The sequence below is a fragment of the Carex rostrata genome, chromosome 15, assembly GCF_964058835.1.
Source record: "Carex rostrata chromosome 15, lpCarRost1.2, whole genome shotgun sequence".
Lineage (NCBI taxonomy): Eukaryota > Viridiplantae > Streptophyta > Magnoliopsida > Poales > Cyperaceae > Carex > Carex rostrata.
This window is the reverse complement of record NC_135932.1, coordinates 6,384,279-6,406,585: the sequence shown is the minus strand read 5'-3', so window position 1 is coordinate 6,406,585 and position 22,307 is coordinate 6,384,279. Positions and strand designations below refer to the sequence as shown.

The 22,307-nt window shown below is 35.7% G+C and overlaps 3 protein-coding genes across 3 annotated transcripts; all 3 read right to left on the bottom strand.

Moving 5' to 3' along the window:
* Positions 1-683: 683 nt before the first annotated feature.
* LOC144566115 (desmethyl-deoxy-podophyllotoxin synthase-like) lies at positions 684-3,911 on the bottom strand. Its single transcript, XM_078316000.1, has 3 exons — positions 2,863-3,911; positions 1,758-2,064; positions 684-1,138 (listed from the first exon to the last, which is right to left on the bottom strand). Exons 1-3 carry the CDS (start codon positions 3,760-3,762, stop codon positions 810-812), a joined length of 1,536 nt encoding a protein of 511 aa, XP_078172126.1. The 5' UTR covers positions 3,763-3,911; the 3' UTR covers positions 684-809.
* A 551-nt stretch (positions 3,912-4,462) lies between these two features.
* LOC144566116 (Clathrin adaptor complexes medium subunit family protein) lies at positions 4,463-7,440 on the bottom strand. The gene is made up of 7 exons (XM_078316001.1): positions 7,280-7,440; positions 7,069-7,189; positions 6,887-6,997; positions 6,717-6,806; positions 6,177-6,637; positions 5,280-5,487; positions 4,463-4,967 (listed from the first exon to the last, which is right to left on the bottom strand). The coding sequence occupies exons 1-7, from the start codon at positions 7,312-7,314 to the stop codon at positions 4,722-4,724; spliced, it is 1,272 nt and encodes a 423-aa protein (XP_078172127.1). The 5' UTR covers positions 7,315-7,440; the 3' UTR covers positions 4,463-4,721.
* A 2,052-nt stretch (positions 7,441-9,492) lies between these two features.
* Positions 9,493-15,578, bottom strand: LOC144566276 (E3 ubiquitin-protein ligase ORTHRUS 2-like). Its single transcript, XM_078316261.1, has 9 exons — positions 14,984-15,578; positions 13,176-13,708; positions 12,679-12,804; positions 12,497-12,596; positions 12,326-12,387; positions 12,137-12,239; positions 11,393-11,534; positions 10,664-10,881; positions 9,493-10,265 (listed from the first exon to the last, which is right to left on the bottom strand). The coding sequence occupies exons 1-9, from the start codon at positions 15,452-15,454 to the stop codon at positions 9,798-9,800; spliced, it is 2,223 nt and encodes a 740-aa protein (XP_078172387.1). The 5' UTR covers positions 15,455-15,578; the 3' UTR covers positions 9,493-9,797.
* Between the last annotated feature and the right edge of the window lie 6,729 nt (positions 15,579-22,307).

Sequence of the window (22,307 nt, the reverse complement as noted above, 5' to 3'; positions counted from 1 at the left end):
TTACTTAAGGCTGGACTCATGTGGCAGAGCCATGTTATTTTAAGATTAGTAATGGACGGAAATTGGGCCTTCTAACCCATGGCTCTATTAATTTCAATTTTCAATGGTTGTTGACTTGTTGTTGTTGTGGGTAATTAGCTATTTCATTCGTATTTTCGCGCATAATGTGTTCAACAAATTGGCTTCAGAAACATGTGCAAGAGTTCAAAGGAAAAAAAATGTATTATCTTCTAGGAATATGTACAACAATTAGTTAATTTAAGCACAATTTAGTATGCTGTGATTCTAATTTGCTCTCTAGTTTCATATTGAGCAGCAGATTTGAATGAATCTACCAAGTCCTACTTGCCATATTTCGATGCATCCAATACTATCAGGGATGTCTGGTGGGATAACAAAGCACGACTAACATCTAGGCCTTCGCTTCGGGACACAGCCTGGGCAGCGGGTTGTTGAGCATTATGGCGGGAGAGAAACTGGACATACTGCCGCTGGGGTACCACTGGTACCGCTGCTACCTGCTTCTTAATGGAGGTTGTGGAGAGCTGGTATGGCTTTAGTGCTGCCAACTGGTCAAGTGTTTAGGGTATTGATGAGGCAATTTTTCTGTCAAAGAGGAGCTTTTCAGATAAAAGAGGGTTTTACTGTGGCACATTATTTTAGAGAGTTTAGGCAAAATCTGCTTTTGTAGTAAAATTTTGTTTTGTGGTTGATAGATTTGTATTTAACAATATCAGAAATTAAATATGCTATATGCCTCTTTTTTAAAAAATTTAAGCTCAACTAGGAGTCACAAGGAAATGACCGATCTACCCACTGCAGTTTATCTCCATATCAGGCTCATACCGTACAGCATGCAAGCACAGAGAGGTCTTCCTTCTTGAAGTAAGACCAAGGGATTCTGACATGTCGATATCTTCCGGTTTTACGTTGTTTGAAAGCTTCCAATCAAAGTGATACAAGAGGCTTGCAAGTGCCAGCTCGACATTCGCAAGGCCAAAGGATATTCCCGGGCACATTCTTCGACCAGAGCCGAAAGGGAGAAATTCAAAGTCTGTTCCTCTAAAATCAACATTGCGGTTGATGAATCTCTCTGGCCTGAATTCCTCTGGGTCTTCCCAGTACTTTGGGTCTCTACCTGCAGGAGAATAGAAGAAAAACAATGCATATTAGACTTTAATATTTCATCTTGGAACAATTTTTTTGAGTAAAGATTAGAGGTTCAAATATTTTAATTTTTTTGGGTTTCAAACGTGCGATCTCTCATACAAAAGACATTACCTTTGCCACTAGACTGAAGGTTGGTTTTCATCTTGGAACAATTATTTGGTTCAAAGTGAGGCTATGGTACTATGCATAGCGCACTTTGGTCCATACTACGGTTTTATATCTTCATTTTCAAAGTCTAATTAGTTGATCCGAACTAATCATAATCTCCATAAGAAATGTGCTTGAAGACCAAAAAAAATTTTAGAATCTTTTTGCTATTTTTTAGATAGTTAGAAAATCACTACTTTTTGAATGGTCTAGAAACTTTACATCAAGTGATTTTGTACCAACCTAAAAAAATAGTAAAAAAATTCTAAAAAGTATAAAATTTGATATCCAGACATATGAAAGATCATGTTGAGCAGAATGAATCGAATATTTGAACTCTAAAAATAGAGATATGCATCTATAGTATGGACCAAAGTACGCTAACCTTACTCTTTTGGTTCATATTATCTCTCGGTTTTAAAAGGAATTTATGGAAATACCTATAGCCCACACATTGACTAGCACAGTTGCCCCCTTGGGTATGTCATAGCCGAGGATGCGGCATATCTCACTGCATTGTCTCGGGAGAAGCAGAGGAGCAGGAGGATGCAGCCGTAGTGTCTCTTTGATAACTAGATGCAAGTAGTTTAGTCTGACAAGATCCGACTCGTTAACGCCTTCGCATCCTTTGAGGAGTTCTCTTATTTCTGATTGTGCCTGTTTCAGTACTGTAGGATTCCTGATAAGCTCGGACATGGCCCACTCTACTGTTGTTGATGAGGTCTCACTACCTGCACCAAACAAATCCTGAAATTTGGAAGAACGTATGATGAATTGTTGAAATTTCAATTATCGTTATTCGACAACTATGTGTGATGAATCAATAATGTACATGTATATAAATTATAAACTCCTATCAACAGTAAAATTTTGATTTTGATTGTGCAATTCATGAAGTCAAGTGGATACCAATCTTGCAGATCATGTCGGAAATATGGCTGTGCATTTAATTGTTAAGTCAATGTTTTAATTAATCATGCCTGTATTCATATGTTTATTTGACCATTTTTCAATGTTGGAGATAGCACAATGGGCTGCACATAGCATAACCCCACTGTGAAATTTGCAAATTTGACCCTCTTTCCACCGAACTTTTTATTTATATCAAATAAACTAAATATTTTTTTTTAATTTATTAAATATCTCGGATCATAAGCAAAATGCCATAAACTACGGCAACCACTAAAGCAGGACGCCACAATTTATGGCGTCCAGACTCCTATTTGAAATTTCAAAGTATTAAAAGATGTATGGAGCTATGGGAGTTAATGATATAAAATTTTCATAGGGGTCAATTTTATATTTTTAGATTTTCCTGATTTGATGTAGTACATTTAAATATTTTTTTTAAAAAAAAGCTGCAACAAAAAAATCGGTATTAAGCCTTAAATAGAGATCGATAACAATTCTACCAATAAATCTTTTAATCAGGTCAATTTGGTAAATTCCACATTTTAACAACATATGTTTATCTGCTAACACATTTTTTATTAACATATAGTGATATAAATTAGCATATATATATATAGCAATTAACAACTATACCGAGATCACAGGCTTGATGGTATCCAATGTAAGAGGGAACTGCAATGCATCTTCCTCTTTTATCCTCAGTAGAACATCAAGCAAACTCTCAACCTCTCCTTCCCCACAAGCCTTTCTCTCCATGTGTTCCTCAAAAACACCATCCAAAACTCCAATAAACATTTCAAGGTTTTTCTTCGCCTGGCCAGGAACCCTGCTTAGCATGTTCACTAGACGAGACGACGGAAATAGGTCGATCAAGTTGAAACCTGCCGCCAACTCCGCTGCTTTATCAATTGCATGCAAGAAGAGTTCTTGGTTTTTACACTTGCTTCCAATCATGGTTCTCACCGTAATGTCATTCATTAGCACCTCAAGTCGATCTCTAAGATTAACCGGCTTATTGTTAGATGAACATGATGAGATGGATTGTATCAGGTTTTCGACTTCCTTTTCTCTTATGATCCTGAATGATTGCACCCTTTTAAGGTTTAGTAACTCTACGATGCAAATCTTACGCATTTGCCTCCAATATTCTCCGTAAGGGGCTAATAGGAGTCCCTTTCCACCGCTCGTAAGGATGTTGGTTGTGGTATTGATGAGGCGGTTCGCGAAGGTGATGTCGTGAGTTTTCATGATTTCTTTGGCTGCTTCGGGTGAAGTGATGATCATGGCATGGATTTCACCGAGCCGAAGGTGCATGATTTGACCGTACCGCCTCGATAATTTTTGCAAAGCTTGATGAGGCAGTGATCCCATGAGATTGTGGATGTTTCCTATTATGGGAAGAGGCCAAGGGCCTGGGGGGAGCCTTAGACCATGGTTTGATGCAGTGAGTTTAGGAAGGAAAATTGAGAGAAGAATAAGAGGAAGGAATAGGGAGAAGAATAGGAAGAAATAGGAGCTAATTAGTGCATCCATTGGTGATAGTTTGAAGGATTAATCTGATATATAATTAATAGGTATATTTTAATTAGATGTTCTTCAATACCAACCTTATCTCTATGGTGAATAATGTAGCCACATATCCTATGACATGTATGGTCACACATGAATCAAGTACTTTTTATCCTTTAATTTGGATTTTTACTTGGATGAAAGGTACGTACATGAATGATCGTTTAACACAGAACCGGTTATTATTTGTGAAGATGTTATTTTTTTTTTAAAAAACAAATTCTAGGTAGCCCTTGTTTTTGTTTGTTCAAAATATATTGTTTATAGGCTTGTTTATGTAGTACGAAATAACATATAAAAATTGAAAATATAATCCACCTTTAGATGCCACATGCACCAACTACATGAAGAGTCGGAGTTGGTGGCATATATAGTCAAGATTTGCAAATTATATGCGAATCTTTTTTTTTTTTTGTTGATGTCGAATCGAATGTAGAATTATCCAGTTGATTGAACTTTGACCGAATTATTCACGAATAATTCATGAATTTTACAAACTTTTTCCGAATTTTATAAATTATTTGCGAATTTTTCCTGAATTTTATAAAAGTTGTTGTGTTGTGAGAATTTGGTGCAATGAAGAATATTGAATTACACAATTGAAGTTATATACCCTCAAATAAAAAAAGTGCTGCTACTTATTATAACCTCCAGTTTTGAGTCCAAAAAGTTAATATGTATATATATAAGTTCTTTCTGAGAATTCATTTTAGTTCAAATAAAATGTTTTGTTTTGCTTAACCTGACTGTCAACAACAAGCAAGAGACAATTTTTGTCACCAGAAACTGTTATGTACAAGATCAAAACCACCCAGATGAGATGGCAACTAAACTGTTTCATCATCGAGTCCAAACGCACTCAACTTACGAAACAATGACAGCAATTAAAAACTACTTGAATAAAAATAATTCAAGCAAGAATCCTAGGACCTGAATTCATAATCTCCAGCTTGAGTTTGGGCACGGAAGCCCTTGTATGGGTTTGCGGCTGCAGTTTTGACTTCCAGCTTGTCTATCTGCAAGCCTGACAAGGCAACCCCCATTATCTTGAATTTAACTTGGAAGGTTGGGGCTACATGCAACCGCTCCATACCAGGCTCCAGAACCAAATTTCCCGATAGACATGGCAATTTGTCTTTTGGGATTTGACCAATTGACCATCTACAAGTCTACAAAATAACAAAGTAAAACTACTTAGACTGGTATATCATAGGTACCTACATTAGGAAAAGCATTATACTCTTGGCCCCATCCTGCCTTTGTAGTGCCAGTAACAGTATGTACCAGCTGGCGCCAAACAAAAGACTGGAGTTTAAAAGTAAAAACTTGATGGAATGATACAAATTTAGTAATGACCCCAATGGACAGAAAAATAGTACCACGTCATACTCACGTGGTTCAGTATCGGCATGTACCCGCCAAATTTGAAGTCCTCAGTACCAACCAATTACCTAATTAAATGGGTTTGTCAAAAAACTAACCTTATCAGCTAGAATATCGACTGTGCCGTGATTAGAAGTCAAATCGGCTGATGTGATGCCAGGTGGCAGCTGAAACTGTACCATTATGGAGTCAATAGTCTTCCCAGGGTCATTTTTAACTCCTAACAAAGCAGAAATACGGCAATTCCCGGAATCAGATGTTAGTTGCGGCTTCAAATAAATTGGTATCTTCTTCAGCCCCTTTACCCTGACAGAAAAAAATCATTATGAAAATGGGTCTCAGATTACAACCATGGATGTCAGATGCATAGAAGGACAATATGACCCCTCCAAAGAAAGTATCCTTTTAACATGTCTTGCTTAATCATTTGTAACTATACTTTTGGAAGAGTTCTTCTGTATAGAATATCAAGTGTGAAATTTACCATTGTCAGTAACCTTAATGATATACATGTTTTAATGCTAAGATTCTGTTAATCAACAATGTACATGTGTACACTCAGAGAAAAAGTTTTTACAGCATCAAAGAAAACATTTCTGTTATTTTCTGGTCCATATCACAGATATTAGCACAGTCAACGTGCAAACCTTATACTGCAGTAAGATTATGTAAACAACACTGATCCCATATACTAAATATTAATTTCCTCGTATAGGGTTCAGGTTTCTTGGACGAGTTTCAATTTAGCAGGTACTAACGAGTAGTGATTTTATCAAATCTCTGAAGTACGACCACAATTGTCAATTTAGATATCAAAAGAAGTGTCCAATTGGGAAGTATCAACTGCATAAGAACATCACTTAAAGAAGTGAGCCTTAATACAATCCAACTTTCCCTCAATTTACACAGTATCACGCAGTATATATTTAACAAATGTGATAATTAAAGAGAACCCAACCCGATTCAATTTGTAAAAGGGAAAGAAAAAAAGGAACCTGTAGCTCATGAGCTTAAATTGGCCATCAGGAGGGACAAAAGAGAGAAACTGACTCGATTCCCACGGCCTAAATCGGACACATGGGTGGAACCTAACATCATCCAATAGAGATGGATTTGCAAATGAGAGGGTCAAATCTGGAAATCCTGGAAGACTCGAATTGACCTGGATTTCACCATACACTTGACATCTCCTCAAGTTACCCTCCCGGTTGACACAAGCATGAAGGTGTTCAACAAGGTTGACGTAGACCTCGTTGGTGGTATTCTTGGGATGGGTGGTGCGCCAGGGGACACATGATGCAGCGGCCTCGGGGAGTGTGGGACCCACAGCGGGTGATGCCTTTCCCGTGACGGCCGTGAACACCTTGCTCACTATGTTTGGCGGTGTGACCATCTCCTTGAGCACATTGGGCTCTGTCGTCAGTGGGAAACCATTGTCCATCATCTCATCCAGAATCTGCATCACCATCAATCATCTCTTGGTGGAAACAACACAAAGTGTATATATATGTGTAGAACTGTAGATAGATAGCTACCTGATATACAATTACAAAGTTGTCCTTGATTATGTCCTCGTTGAGAGCACCAAGATAATCAGATAAAATATCTGCCAGCCGAGAAAGGAACTACATACAATAAGCAAATGAAGTTATTAGTAGATATTGCAAGCAAGGAAGCAAAAGTTGTAGTAGTAGCAGCAGCTAACCTCAATAGGCATCAAAGGAGGCAACTCGACCTGTGTACAGGCCAAGAAGATAATGCCATGTCGATAGACTTGGAACAAGTAATGGGTAGGAGATGTAAGCACTTGGGATATCTACATACAATTAGCTTATCTGAGTTGGAAGAATTAGGTTATCTGAGCTGCTGTTACAGTAGAAATCAAACCTGGGCGATGTGACCTCCCTCAGGCTGAGAAAGAGAGAGAGAGAGCAAGTGATCCCAGAACCAGGCGCAGATGGATCGGTCCACGCGGTGACCTGTCATCTGCTTCTCCACCATCACCTCTCTTCTCCAATCAAAATCAAAATCAAAATCATAATCATAATCATAATGAAAGAATTATAAGAGATGAGAGAGAGAGAGAATTGGTACGGACCCGGATTCGGAGAGGAGAAAAATGCACTGTAGCATCTCTGAAATCACCCACAACCACAAGTCTTCTCTAATCAGAGTCGCGAGGGGAGAGAGATATAGAGATGGCGTCGGTGTGCGGTGTGCCTCTAATCCTGATACTTCAGTGATCGGATCGGCGATGGAGAAATTGGTACTGGTAGTCTGATACGATGAAGGGGGAATTTCGGGTATACCCCTCAAAAACCTTGAAATTACGTACGTCCCCTCTAAAACTCATAATATCATATTTAACCTTCTAAACTTCAAAAACTCACAAATTTACCCAATTTATTGAGTTTTATATTAAAACTCATTTTAAATTTATTAAATACCCATTTTACCCGAATTTTTTATTAATAGAAATAAAATAAATAAAATATTTAAAAAGAACACTACTGTTAAGTTTTTTCGAAAACTAAGTAGACCGGGCCCTGTAAACCCGTCCCACCGGACGGGTCCAATTGACCCGTCCCGGTTAATCGGATTAGCCGTTAACTAACATCACGGAAAAAAAAAAAAAAAAAAAATTCCCGGACGGGTTTAAGCATCCCGTCCCGAGTCTGTTAAAAAAAAAAAAAAAAAAAAAAAAAAAAAAAAAAATTCCGGACGGGTTTAAGCATCCTGTCCCGAGTCTGTTAAAAAAAAAAAAAAAAAAAAAAATCTGGACAGGTTAAGTAAACCCGTCCAGAATTTGAAATATTATATTTATATTATATTATTATATTATATTATATTATATTATATTATATTATTATATTATATTATATTATACTATATTATTATATTATATTATATTATATTATATTATGATTTTATATATATTATATTTTTTTGTTTTTTATATTATATTATTATATTATTATATTATGATTTTAAACATTTGAATTAATTTAGTATAAAGTCAATCGGTCAAGATTAAAAGATTAATAAATTAATTTTAGTGCATTTATTTTTTGAACGTTTTCTTACCGCTTGACTTTATACTAAATTAATTTGAACGTTTAAAATTTTCACATGTAGATGCATCACTCGCAAGATAGGCAGGTTCTAACGGTTTGGATTCGTCATTTGAAAACGATTTAATAAGTTTTGGAGTTAAGCTCATCAAACACTTTGGTGAACTTAAGCACAACTAAACTAGTTCTATTCATAATATAATATATATATATATATAAGTATATTAATATAATAATATAATATAAAAAACAAAAAAATATAATATATATAAAATCATAATATAATATAATATAATAATATAATATAATATAATATAATATAATATAATAATATAATATAAATATAATATTTCAAATTCTGGACGGGTTTACTTAACCCGTCCAGATTTTTTTTTTTTTTTTTTTATTAACAGACTCGGGACGGGATGCTTAAACCCGTCCGGAATTTTTTTTTTTTTTTTTTTTTTTTTACAGACTCGGGACGGGATGCTTAAACCCGTCCGGAAATTTTTTTTTTTTTTCCGTGATGTTAGTTAACGGCTAATCCGATTAACCGGGACGGGTCAATTGGACCCGTCCGGTGGGACGGGTTTACAGGACCCGGTCTACTTAGTTTTCGAAAAAACTCAACAGTAGTGTTCTTTTTAAATATTTTATTTATTTTATTTCTATTAATAAAAAATTCGGCCCATTTTACCCTTTAATTCCTACGGCAAGAGATTGAAATAATAGGACAACTCTTGTAGAAACGGATATGACCTCTCTTGCACAGTTAACCAATTTCGATCGCAAAATACAAAATCGAGCAAAGACACAAGTATAAATCCATCTCAAGGTTGTAGAAAAGCAACAAAAGAGGGAGGTAACATAAATAATGGTTTAAATCCAAACCTGGGGATTCTAATTATCTGTGAGATAGTTCAAGGAGTAAAATTGACATCCTGGGGTCTTTCTTTGATGCAATAAAGACCAATTTCTTCTTATTTAAGAGGGCATTGGACGAAGCTTTGCACTATTGAGGTGTAAAACCCACTAAAGAAGCAATACTAGCACAGTTGCACGTACCGCAATTCAAATTTACATGGTACTGGTACGAAACTTAAACGATAGTACATGGGTTTTAAATCAATTCTAAAGGAGAGACCAATCAAGCAATCAAATAAAACATAATTAACACTTTGCATTTCGAACCAATACCAATTAACACCCGCTCACTAAAGCACAGATTTTGTCAAGATGGCAAATTGCCCTAACAAATAGGAATGATTTGATAACATAATTAACCTCGTCTAGTGAAATTAAACCTCATACTATCAACTCTATTACATAATTTTAATGGATTTTTCTCAGTTGCAAATACAAAATTTCCTGGAAGATATTAGCTAGCTAAAATATACTTTCAGGTACTCTGCAAAGACAACCCATCAAATGAGGCATACCAAGCTAAAAATAGTTTTTGCACCAATCATCTATAAGTAAACAATCAACTCTATAACGAAAGCAATAAAAACCCATTAATCAACTTTACAGTTGCCCGACCACTCTTTAATCATCTTTCTTGGCCCTCTTACCGCGTCTGCCACCACCAGCACCACCAACTGCCTTCCTCTTGCCAGGTGCATCTAACTTCTCACCATGAGCTTCCTCAGTATTTGCAGCTTTGCCATTGGAATTCACACCAGCATTGATCTTCCCATTGGGAGAATTCAGAACCTTTTTCCCCTCAACTTTATCAGAAATTACAGTTTTACCATTCTCAACAGCACCACCAGAAGGCTCAGACTCGTCAAGGCCCTCTACTTTTTCTTTGGCCTCATCATCCTCATCAGCATCACCTACATCGCCAACTTCATCAGCCTCATCCACATCAGCCATTTCATCGACACCTTCAGCCTCATCATCCTCAGCCTCATCATCAACACCTTCAGGCTCTTCATTTTGTGCAGCCACTGCTGCTTCCTCCTCGCTCTTTTTTTGCAACATCTCAATAAGATTATTCATCTCCCTATTCACCTGAAAAGAAAACAAGAATTCAGTAACTTTCATCTTAGTCTAATAACCTTGCAAGTCATGTGCCAACACAATCACAATCCATGACTAAATTATATGTGCCTTTTCTATCTCTAGCTGTCAATTCAGGTTATAGCAAGGGTTAATTGAGACTAATTATTAAGCAGATAGTTCCAAGATATACAGTTACTGGCCTGGACAATGGTAACATAACCAGTTAGTTACTATATTGTTATTCAACATAATAAATACATCTGATGCTACAGTATTATGGTAATAGAGGGCTTATGATTGACAAGGAAATGTTAAGAGTATTATCAATCCTCAAGCCAGCCATAAATCAGAACTAAATTAGAACAATAACATGGAAAATAAAAGAATATGTATGGCCTTGAATATACCTCAGGGTTCTGCAAGAATTCAGCAATGTCAGTAGGGCATGAGGGGCATTTCTTGATGATCTTTTGTGCCCTGAGCGTGCGGCCTCCTTCACGCGTCCTCTCACGCATAAATGACTTGTCTGCATAGGACCCCAGAAGGCACTCTTTGCAGAAATTGTGAGCACATGGAGTAGTCAGTGGCTGCGTCAACACCTTCTTGCAAATAGAGCAGCCAAACTCTATAAAGTTACATTAAAAAAATGTATGTTAAGGTTGTGTCAGTTACAACAACTGCTTGCTTTGCCCTCTCAAGAATCCCTCTTAATCCTATTGTCAGTAGTTAAAGTTGTTCATTAGTTTGACATATCTGTGTTGTGCTAAAACATCAACAACCTTTTTTGCCAAATTCAAGAAAGTGTTAGATTTTTCCTTATTCTTTGGGGATGACTCAGAATGAAAGTCTTGATTATAATCCTTTCTTCAGCCACTGTGCCTAAACTCCCAAATAGGAAACAAACTTTCTAAATAGAACAAAAACAACTCCTATTAGATATTATTTGAAGATTCAACCATCAAACAATTGTACGAATAAGGTGCTGTTCAACGAAAATTAGTGCCCTGGCATGCCATCAGGCTGCAGTAGTATATCAATCAGCACAATAATGGTGCTTAACCAAACATCATATACCACTAAATTCATCTGCTTTAGAAAGATCAAACTTAATTATCAATTAAGAGAAAAGCACATACCTTTCAAAAGCTTCTCTCTCACAGTAAAGTTTTGTGCAAGCCGGGCCGCTTTGCGGGCCCGCTTCTTGTCCTCTGGATTTCCAGTTATGACAGGCTTGCGGCTGACCGGTGGTGGCTTCATCCATTTCCATCCCTCCTTTTCCTATTAACAAAATTTGGAAACTAATTAGCATGTCCAGACAATACAACAATTCAATAAGAATTTCATAGGTTTCAGTTTAAATAGGAAAACATAATTATTATATGAACTAATTTGTTCAGAAAAATCATTTTAAGTAGTGAGACTAAGATTCCAGCCAATGTAGTATTTAGATATCTACTTTAAAAGTTGATCAATGTTTTCAATGCCAAAACAAGAAAACCTCCTTGTGCCTTCAGAGGCAGCAGAAGTGTATTGAATGTTTGAAGAAATACATTGAACATAAGCATTGTAATAAGACAAACAAAAAGTTCCAAAAGCACCAGTTGTATAGTTATAACTAATAACAAAAAAAAAAGACAAGCTGGTTTTAGTATGATATGATATGGACTTTTTATCATATAATTCATAAATTTGCACATTCTCATTTAAAGACCACTGAACTTAAAGAATCAAGGTACACATCAGTGGTCAGCAGAGCCCTCATATAACAGTAAAAGAGGTGATTCGCATATTTTTCTTGCGACATTGGTCGTGAAGTAATAATACAATTTTATTTCAACACAAACAAGAGAACACATATAGAAAAATTAATTTCCACATACCTCATAGTCCCAAGCTGGGCTTTCCTTCCTGGTTGTAATATCTGTCGCACTCTTCAACTCCTTAATATCAGGCAGTGATCTGGGGCGATCACCATGCTCATCACTGAATAATAATTAGCAAATAGATTAATTATCAAAACAAATAATAAACTAATAGTGGATGAGTGAGTAAGAGAGAGAGGGCTAGACCTAGTCCAGGGAGCAGGTTCATTGTCGCAGCGCACAAAGAGATAACGACAGACCTTGAAACCCTGAAAGGGAAGCAAGATAACAACATTAAACTTACTCCAAAAATCTGCCTACATTGTAATTCTAAAAAAACACGACTTCAGTAATATATGCAACTGGCAAGAGCTATACCTGAATTCCGACCTTTCTCCAACATTTTTCAATTCGGTAAACACCATCATATCGCACCCCTTTTTCAGGAGCATAGGATGACCGTTTCTCTTTATGAGACCTTTTATAAAACATCAATTTAGCTCAAATCCACATACTGATTTAAGTAAAAATAAATGTAGCTAGAAACAGTTTGGTTGTACCTCACGACTCGAACAGGGTAGCCCTTCAAGCAACTAACGCGCAGGGCTTGGTTTGATTTCTCAAACTTTTGGTCAAATGATTGATCCTTGTTTGTTCTCTTATTCCCGCTTAGGTCTCTTCCCCCGCTGCCAGTTTTGACAAAAATGATTAAAAAAGTGTTCAGGGATAAGATGGTTTATTTTGGAAGTTATCAACAAGAAGATCAAAAGAATAAGATGTGTGCAGAAAATTTTGTATCTGCTGCATGTACAGGGAAGGTAATACTATATTCAAACAAGTTGAAAATGGATCGGTTTAGATGAAAAAATATTCTCAGAGTTACAATTAATTGTAAGGGATATAAGAGGTTATCATATATGGCCCCACACAATGCCTTCCAACTAATGTAATACCACAATTAACCAAAGATCTCTACTAATGCATTCACCACAAGATTTCTGATTAAACAAAGCTTTAACAAATAAAAAGTTGAAAAAAAAATATATACATATAGTACCTCCCAGTGTAGAGAAACCACTCTCCATGGTCCTCATCATCCACATAGCCACCAGAGAGAGCAACTGACTGAGCACCGTGATCACTTTGACCCGCTATACCTGCAACATGCGGCAGGTGCGCCCCCCACTGCCGACAATCCAACCTATCCTCCCAAGTCTCCCCAACCAACACCCCCTGGTTCCTCTTTGGGTCATTCTCAGGCAAAATAGGGCCAAAATGGTCTGGCGGAACTGTCACAAAAATCTGCCCACTGCATGCATTTGATTTACCAGCTCTTTTGGCTCGATCTGTAGTGAAAGCCTTGTCAGGGCGGTCGTCATTGCGGATGAAGTGGAAAGTATGGCGAGGTCCGCCAGAGTTGGAATTTTTGGCAACCTTCGCCAAACGAATTGCTATCACAAGAGAGGAGTTGATTCGGGGTTGTGATGCCATCTTGGGTGGGATGGCTGAGCGGCATTTAACACAGGAACGTTTACCCTGGCCAACCCACTTCTGGAAGCATTTGAGGCAGAAGTTGTGCCCACAAGGGGTCTGCATTAAAAGAAAATTGAAGTAAAATGTTGGAAAGTTACACGGATGATTTAAATGTACGGAATAGATGCAAGTCAATCTGAGGAAAGCAATGCAGTGCATGACTGTACTTGAACCTTAATACTAAGGGAAAGGCTATTTTGGTCTGATTTCAATCTACCTAATCTACAATACAACACACATTCTAGACAAGACCAAACACAAAAGGTTTTCCAATATACACCAAACAGCAGAAAAGACACAACAGTAGCTAAAAATGTATACAAATTGTACCTAGCTATGGAGTTAATCAATTATACTTAGCTATTCTATTAGTATTACATATTCAACAAGATAAGAGGCTCATAATAGCACTTTCTTAAATATATAAACAAATTGTAACCCTACAAACTTTAAATATTTAGAACAAGTTGATCTGAATTTGGAATGTATGAAAAAATAAACCTTGAACTCATAATGAATTAAGAATATTTTCTAAATGTGGATTATTTAAAAAAAATTGAACACTTGAAGCATTTCATATCCAAACTAGTGAACTACCCAAATGAATTACTGAATCTTTAACTGATATGACACTTTTCGTTGGAAAGAAGAATCATTGAAGTGTGGTTGCAAACTTGCAATATCTGCTCAGCACTTTTCATGTATAATTTGTAATTAACCTAAAATGCTGCAGACATATATGAAATTAAATCTAGCAAGCATGCTGACAAAAGATAGAACACAATAAGAAATTCCAGCAAAACTTGATTCAAAACCTACACAGAAATGAAACCTGGCTACCTAAACCAGCAGTACCAATATAAAAAATGTGTGTACAGAAACAACGCAAAAACCAAAAGCGTCTAAATAGTAAGAAGACTGAGGTGGCAATTGAAATATAAAACGTGCTAACAAGAACGTTCCTACGGAATAACTGACGGACAAGGGGTTAGTTTTAATAAACTAGAAATCTGAGATGCTAACAAATATTCCTAATTTAGAAGGGAAAAAAAAGAAGGGGGCGTATATATTGCAGTCACGCTACAATCGCCTCCGAAATTTGAGCTGGAAATGACGAAATATTGCAAGAGAGTTTCTGTAAATATCTCAAATTTAAGACTAAAACAGAAATTCTATCATTAAAAAAAGCTACTGAGAAAAGCGTATAGAGATAAATCAGAATGTTACTTAAAATAAACTCAAAACACACAAAATATTCCTGAACAAGTAATAGGTAGTTAGATGGCAGACAGTGGCCGCTTACAGTGACTAGTTAAAGGAAAGATTACTTACAGTGACTGGTCTGTCAGGGAGTTGCATGCAAAATGCACAGTTGAATTGCTGATCCAGTATATCTAGCATATCGTCCTTCTTCTGCTCCTTTGCCTGACCTTCTTCCCCCATGCCATCGTCCCCACCAGATCCAGACCCCTCACCTTCGTCGCCACCTCCAGCCATCAGCCTCTGTCTTCTCTTAGCCTTTTCCATCTCCGACAGCGTGGTATCGGCCTCGATCGCCTTGATAGCTGCGATCAATTCTGATGAACCAGCAGATGGGGCTGGTGCCGACTCCATCTGCTCCGTCGGAGCGGAGCAATCTGGGCAAAGCCAGTTCGCCTCGGCAGCGAGGGTTTCAGGCGGAGAAGAGAGGCAAGGCACGTGCCAAGGGGTGACGCACGTGCGACACAGAACCAATTCAGTCGGACGCTTCGCCTTGCAAACCATGCAGTCGCCATCTCCATCACATGGTAGATCGGGCGCCATTGGTGAACAGCAATAAGGAAGTGTTCAAGGTTTAGAGAGAGAGGGGGTTTAGAGAGGGAGATAGAAATTGAGGCGGGCAGGCGAAAAATTTGGGAGGGGGTTTTGAAATTTTTCATCCCCTCTAGGCTCTATGCGGGTTTATAAGCCAGAAGGAAGCCACTTGGAGGAATAACTAATCTCCCGAGCTTTAAAAACGGAGACGTCCGTTTGTTGATAGGAGATGTTAAAATGCTATGCAATTTCGTACAGGATATGTCCGTTTTGTTAAAATGGAGGGTACAAAAAGGGTAACTGACTGTGTCACTACGAGAAGGTGAGAACCAATGGATGGAAAGTCTAACATGGACGTGGTTTATAAAATAAACTGGGGAACTGGGAAAGCGAGGTTTGCGATCAATGAAAGAATCTTTCCGGTGCTCATCGGTTCGGTTCGGTTCGGTTGAACTAGACGGACAAATCAAAGTAATAAGATTTATAATAAAATTTTATTTCAGTTTGTTCGGTTTATTCAGTTCAAACTGAAATATATAATTTTATTTTTTTTAAATCAATTAATTTATAATAAATCAAAGCATTAAGAAATAAATTGAGGTATTAAAAAATAAACTAAAGTACTTTAAGAAATTGATTGAGAAATAAATCGGAGTGGTCTGAATCAAATTCATTATATATAAAAGTTCGGTCAGTTCGGTTATTTTGGTTTTGAAAATTTATAAACCGAATCTAATCAAAATTATAATTTGGTTTTAAAAAACAAACATAACCATTAAATTGAAGAAACCGAACCATTTGATCCAAACTATTTTGGTTCGGTTCAAAACCGACTAAATCGGACCCAATGAACACCATTCATAGGCCGAGTTCATGGTATTATTTATTCGGATAGGAGAGCAACGGCGGGGTACAAACTTTGGTGATGTAAAATCGGAAGACGAGGGTTCCGAGGGTAAAAACAAAAAAGACGAAAATGCCCCGGTTGATGCTGGAGGACAGCTGGACGAGTGAAGATATACTTACAGACATGACACGAGGAACGGATGTTCTACAAGTGGAGCTCCTCTCCACTTGTACGATTTTTCATTGGAAAGTTTTAGTCACGTTAGAACGGTTGGTTTCATGATAAACGGTTCAGATTGAAGCTTGCTAATAACTGTCGTAATCTCCGGTGTTCAGAGTTTGTGAAGGCAGATTGAATTTCATCTGTCTGATTAAAAATAGACGGTTTATATTTCTGTCTTTGAGAAATTTTGAAAGAGGGAATTGGAGCCTATCAGTTTTATTTTTCAAACGTAGTTGCATGTTTTGGTGGAGAAAATAAATAAAAGATAAGAAGATAACGCTTACCAAAAAATTAAAATTATTTTTTTATTCTCGCTTTTTATTTTTCAGTAGAGAAAATATAAAAGATAAGAAGATAACGCTCACCAAAAAATTAAAATTATTTTTTTATTCTCGCTTTTTATTTTTCAGCAGAGAAAATAAAGAAAAGATGAGAAGATAATGCTCACCAAAAAATTAAAATTATTTTTTTATTCTCGTTTTTTTTTTCTACTTACTGATGATATGTTTGAATGGGAGCTAGAATAGTGACTGAGTATGGAGAAAAAAATAATGATTTTTACATTAGTGTAAAATTGATACTTTTCATATTAGTATAAATATTGTTTTGATTGTACATTTGAAATAGTAAATAGCTCTGAACGATAAAGAATAGTGTTAGTAATGTGCAAATTAAGAAGAAAGATAAGCAAGTGGGGTCTCAAACGAATTACCACGATGTGGAGATAACATAAATGATGTCACTTTTATTATTTCGGGATTGTGTTGGCGAAAATCCGAGAAGAAAGAATAACAGTTATTATGAATAACAAAAATGTTGTTTTGATGTACATTGTTATTTCGAATAGCCCCTATTTAAAAATAGCTCGTATTCTCAACACATCCAAACATACCGAATACAATTTCTGATATTTTTAAGAAGTGATTAATGTGATAGATCTAGTGATTTTTTTTTTCAAACTTATTAACTTATGTAAAATTTTATTCAAAATAACATGTCCTATTCCTATCTTTTCAACGAGAAACGTGAGAATCTACTTATTTCACACTTCAAATATAATTTTAGTTGTTTGATTTAAAATAGATGGTTAATATTTCCCTCTTTGGTAAATTTTCTACAAGAGGAAAATAAAATTATTTTTTTTATTCTCGCCTTTTGTTTTTCTACCTAAAGAATATGGTTTTTAACTTTTTTAACAAGTGATTAATGTAATGAATCTAGTGGATCTTTTATCAAACATTTTAGGCTATGTAGAAATTTATTTAAAATAAACAGTTCTCAGATTTTCTACAAGAAACGTGTGAGTCTACCTATTTCATGTTTCAAAACATAATTTCAAGGTTCATATTTCAAATATAATTTTGATTGCGTGATTTAAAATAGATGGTTAATCTTTCTCTCTCCAATAGATTTTCTAGAAGATAGGTTGGAATTCATCTTATTTCGAAATTCAAGTATAATCTAAAGCATGTTTGGTGAAGAAAATAATAGTAAAGATGACTTGCCAAAAAAAAAAGTTGTCTTTTATTTTTACCTTTTGTTTTGCTACAGAATATAGTTCTAATTTTCTTAACAAGTATAAAATTAAATTTCTACGAGCTCTCTTTAATAAATTTGAGGTCGGAGTTTATCCCATTTCATGTTTTACAAGTATAACATAAAAGCATGTTTGGTGGAGAAAATAAATATAAAGATAAGCAGTTAACACTTAACACTCGCTAGAAAAACAAGTTATGTTTTTATCTTAACCTTTCATTTTAATTTCCTACCAAACGTAGTTATAACTTTTTAACAAGCGATTTATACGATAGATCGCGTGACATTATTTTCAAATTTTTAACGGCCATATAAAATTTTAATTGTTTGATTTAAAATACAAGGTTGTATTTGTTCACTAGTTAAATCTCTTACAGCACAGAGTAATAGCGTCGATAACGCCATAACTTTTATAATTCAAAAACATTATAACACGCTATTTAGAACCTTGCTCCTACCCAATATATATATATAGAGAGAGAGAGAGAGCTGGGCTACGGTGAGTTGCGAAGTAAAGCGACTATTTTACTTCACGCTCATATTTTGTGATTTTAAAGTTCAAAACGTCGATCCGAATCGTTCATCTTGTTCTCCATATTGAAATGTGCTTGGAGACCAAATTTTATATTTTTTGGAATTTTTTTACTATTTATTAAGCAATTTTGAAAGTTTCTGATCTGATGGTTCAGAAAATTTTACTGTTTTCACTGTTCACAGCAAAACAGCAATTTCCAAAAATGCTTAATAAATAGTAAAAATTTTCCAAAAAATGTAAAATTTGGTCTCCAAGCACATTTCAATATGGATTAAATATCTAACGGCTCGGATCGGTCATTTGAACTTCCAAAATAAAAATATGGCGTGAAGTAAAAACGTGTTTTACTTCGCAACTCACCGTAGCCCATCTCTATATATATATATATATATAGTTCTAACTCTTTTAATAAGTGATTTTACGATGAATCTAGTGTTTTTTCTTTTTCAAATTTCTGAAGGCCACGTAGAATATTATATGTCTGATTTAAAATAGAAGGTTCATATTTTTCACACACATATATCTTTTACAAGAGAGGTTAGAGCTTAACCCTCTTCATATTTCAAAAATAATGTCAAGGCTTGTATTTCAAATATAATTTCAATTGTCTGATTTAAAATAGACATTTCATATTTCTCTCCAATAAAATCTTTTGGTAAAGAGGTTGAAGTCTAATCTATTTCACATTTCAAACATTACCTAAACACATTTTTTTTATTCAAGGGTCCCTCGTACATTCCAACATCTCTTTGGATAATATTTTCAAGAATTGAACGCATATTCTCTTGAAAGAGAAACAAGTACTTGTGCCACTACACCAAATCCGCGATTCATATTACCTAAATACATGTTTGGTGGAGAAAATAAATACAGAGATAAGAAGATAATGTCAAAAAAAAAAAAATGACGCTGTGCCTTTTGTCTGAAATTTTTATTCATAGGAAAATAAAAATAGGAAACGTTAATTATATGAGAATTTCAAAAATGGAAAGGTAGGAATAAGTTATGGTATCCCTACAGGATGTCTTTTTGAAAACTTGGTAGTAGCTACCAAGGTTCGTGAGAGGAAATCGAACTCTTGATCTTTGGGTATAACTGTTAGTTTGTAATAATCTAGAAGTCAATAATACGATAAATTATCATAAAGCTTTGTTCATGAATTGAATGTTTATTTATATATCATTTTGTTGCCTTGAGTATTATTGAATTTATGGATCATTTCGAGTTCATGACTGAAATTGTGAAACTCCATAATATAGATGATATATACTCTTAAAAGGTCACTGACCAAGGTAATTAGCAGGAACACTAATTACCGCGATAAGGTTAGTATGTGGATTAAAATATGGTTAAGTTTTACAAACCACCTGACACGAGATGTCATTTTAATCACATAGATACATGTTCTAGGAACATGGTATTTGACAGACCCCGAATGAAACATTAAATAGAATTGTGTTCGTGTCATTTATGTTTTCATTCAGTGTCAGGTTCTACAGTATGAGGTATTTATCGTTCCCACTGAGAAATATGTATGTGTGATTGTTATCTATCGCTGTCCGTAAAAAGCAGTCATAACGGTAGCTTTTCCATATGTATAGCTTGGCTGAGGAAGTGATAGTTTACCAAGAATACTATTTGTCCCTCGTATCTCTATACGAGCTATAGCATCACTGGGCCCCTTGATAGAGTTAGATTATCTGCTAGCGGTATAATTACAAGAGTAATTATATTTGATAATCTGCTCAAGATCAAGAAAAGATTCAGTTAGCAAGGATGACACACATCTACCTTGAAACTGATCTGATAGCTATGAGACAGAAGAACAGACACAAGTAAATTGTTTACTGGATCGTGATATTGTACAGTACAGCATCATCTGTGTAATTGGATGGTCATGATGTGTTGCCAGATGCCACCCATGATTATAGAAGTTAAAACAGTTTTAACTCTATTTACCAACATAACACAGATCCTATTGGGTCACACCATATAGGAGTTAATCGGAGAATCTTATTGTGATTGATTATAAATTGGTTATGATCAATAGTAAGATGGTTATAATTAATTATACGTGTTATAATTAAATTATAAATGTTATGTAAAAATAACAAGCAAAAACATTGGTTAATTTATAAACGTGTGTGACACGTTGTATAAAAGTTAACCGGTTAATTTATAAATGTGCAGGACACGTTGTATAAATTACCAAAACAAAAACCGCAAGAAAAATATATATAATTATTCAGAATAATTATACGAATATTATTTGTATTCGGGCCGAGGGCATTCGGGTCTTTTCAGATTCGTCTTATCCGCATGACATGTCATCGATCCTATCCAGATGACACGTCATCGATACTGAAACAAACAATCGCAGAAAAATATATATAATTGTTCAGAATAATTATACAAACATTATTTGTGTTCGGGCCGAGGGCATTCGGGTTTTTTCAGATTCGTCCTTATCCGCATGACATGTCATCGATCCTATCCAGATGACACGTCATCGATACCGAAACAAACAACCGAAGAAAAATATATATAATTGTTCAGAATAATTATACGAATATTATTTGTATTCGGGCCGAGGGCATTCGGGTCTTTTCAGATTCGTGCTTATCCGCATGACATGTCATCGATCCTATCCAGATGACACGTCATCGATCTTCTCCACATGACACCTCACCCCCTAGGTGGCATGCCTTGTCATAGGGGTATTTTGGTCTTTTCACACCATTTTAGAGGCTATAAATAGAGGGGTGCATGAAAGGATTAAATAACTAATTCACTTGTATCGTTTCGTGCAGAATCGAATCGGTATTTTCTCTTTTTCTCGGTTTCTCTCCCAAATAGTGTTTCGGTTGAGAAAAGAAAGTTATACGTAGTTGACGTATAATCTTGCGGGTTGTTGTGGAGTATATTTACGGGATCGATGAATAGTGTTTTACCGAATTTAGCGGTATGTCAGTTTTGCATATTGATGAAACTGAGCAACCAAAAATTCGTGTTTACGGGTTTTCGTCTTTTCCCCGTGAATAGTGTTTTTGCAGAATTCCGCGATTTACGGTATTTCTGGCAGAAGAAATAAACCGCTCTCCGGTTAGTCCTGGTGGATAACCGATAGAGGCATCAGACGTCTGATGCTCCGTTCCGAGTCGATTCCTTCCCTGGTGAGGCTCTACTCGCTCGGTCTGCATTCCAACTGTGATTTGGAAACAAGGTATAAATATGTTATATTAATATATTTAATTTGTAAGTAGATTAAAGTTTTAGAAATCAATCATGGAGTAGATCTGTAAAATGATTAAATTGGGTTTTGATGCCAAAGGAATACTGAAGGTGGACCGCCTTGGAAAGTTTCCTGACATACCCCGTTTAATCCTGAGCTTAAGTTGGCTGTAGAAATTTTTGTTCTACGGTCATTCCGCACCTTAAGCCTAAAAGGGGTTTTGGTTAGCACCGCGAAACCCCAACAATAACAACTCTAGCATATTTTCCTAGCCAATTGTGCTACCTCCCCTTTCGTATCCCTACAGGATGTCATAGCACATCTCAAACTAGGAAAAAAATGAAAAAAAAAAAAACAAAGTGGGACACCATGACCCATTCAAACCGGAAAAAAGCAAAACAAAATAAATAAATAAAAGGGGCAATAAAAAAAATAACTATTTTTTTTAAGAAAAATTACTTCATGAATTTCTTGTGCCACCAAAAATAAA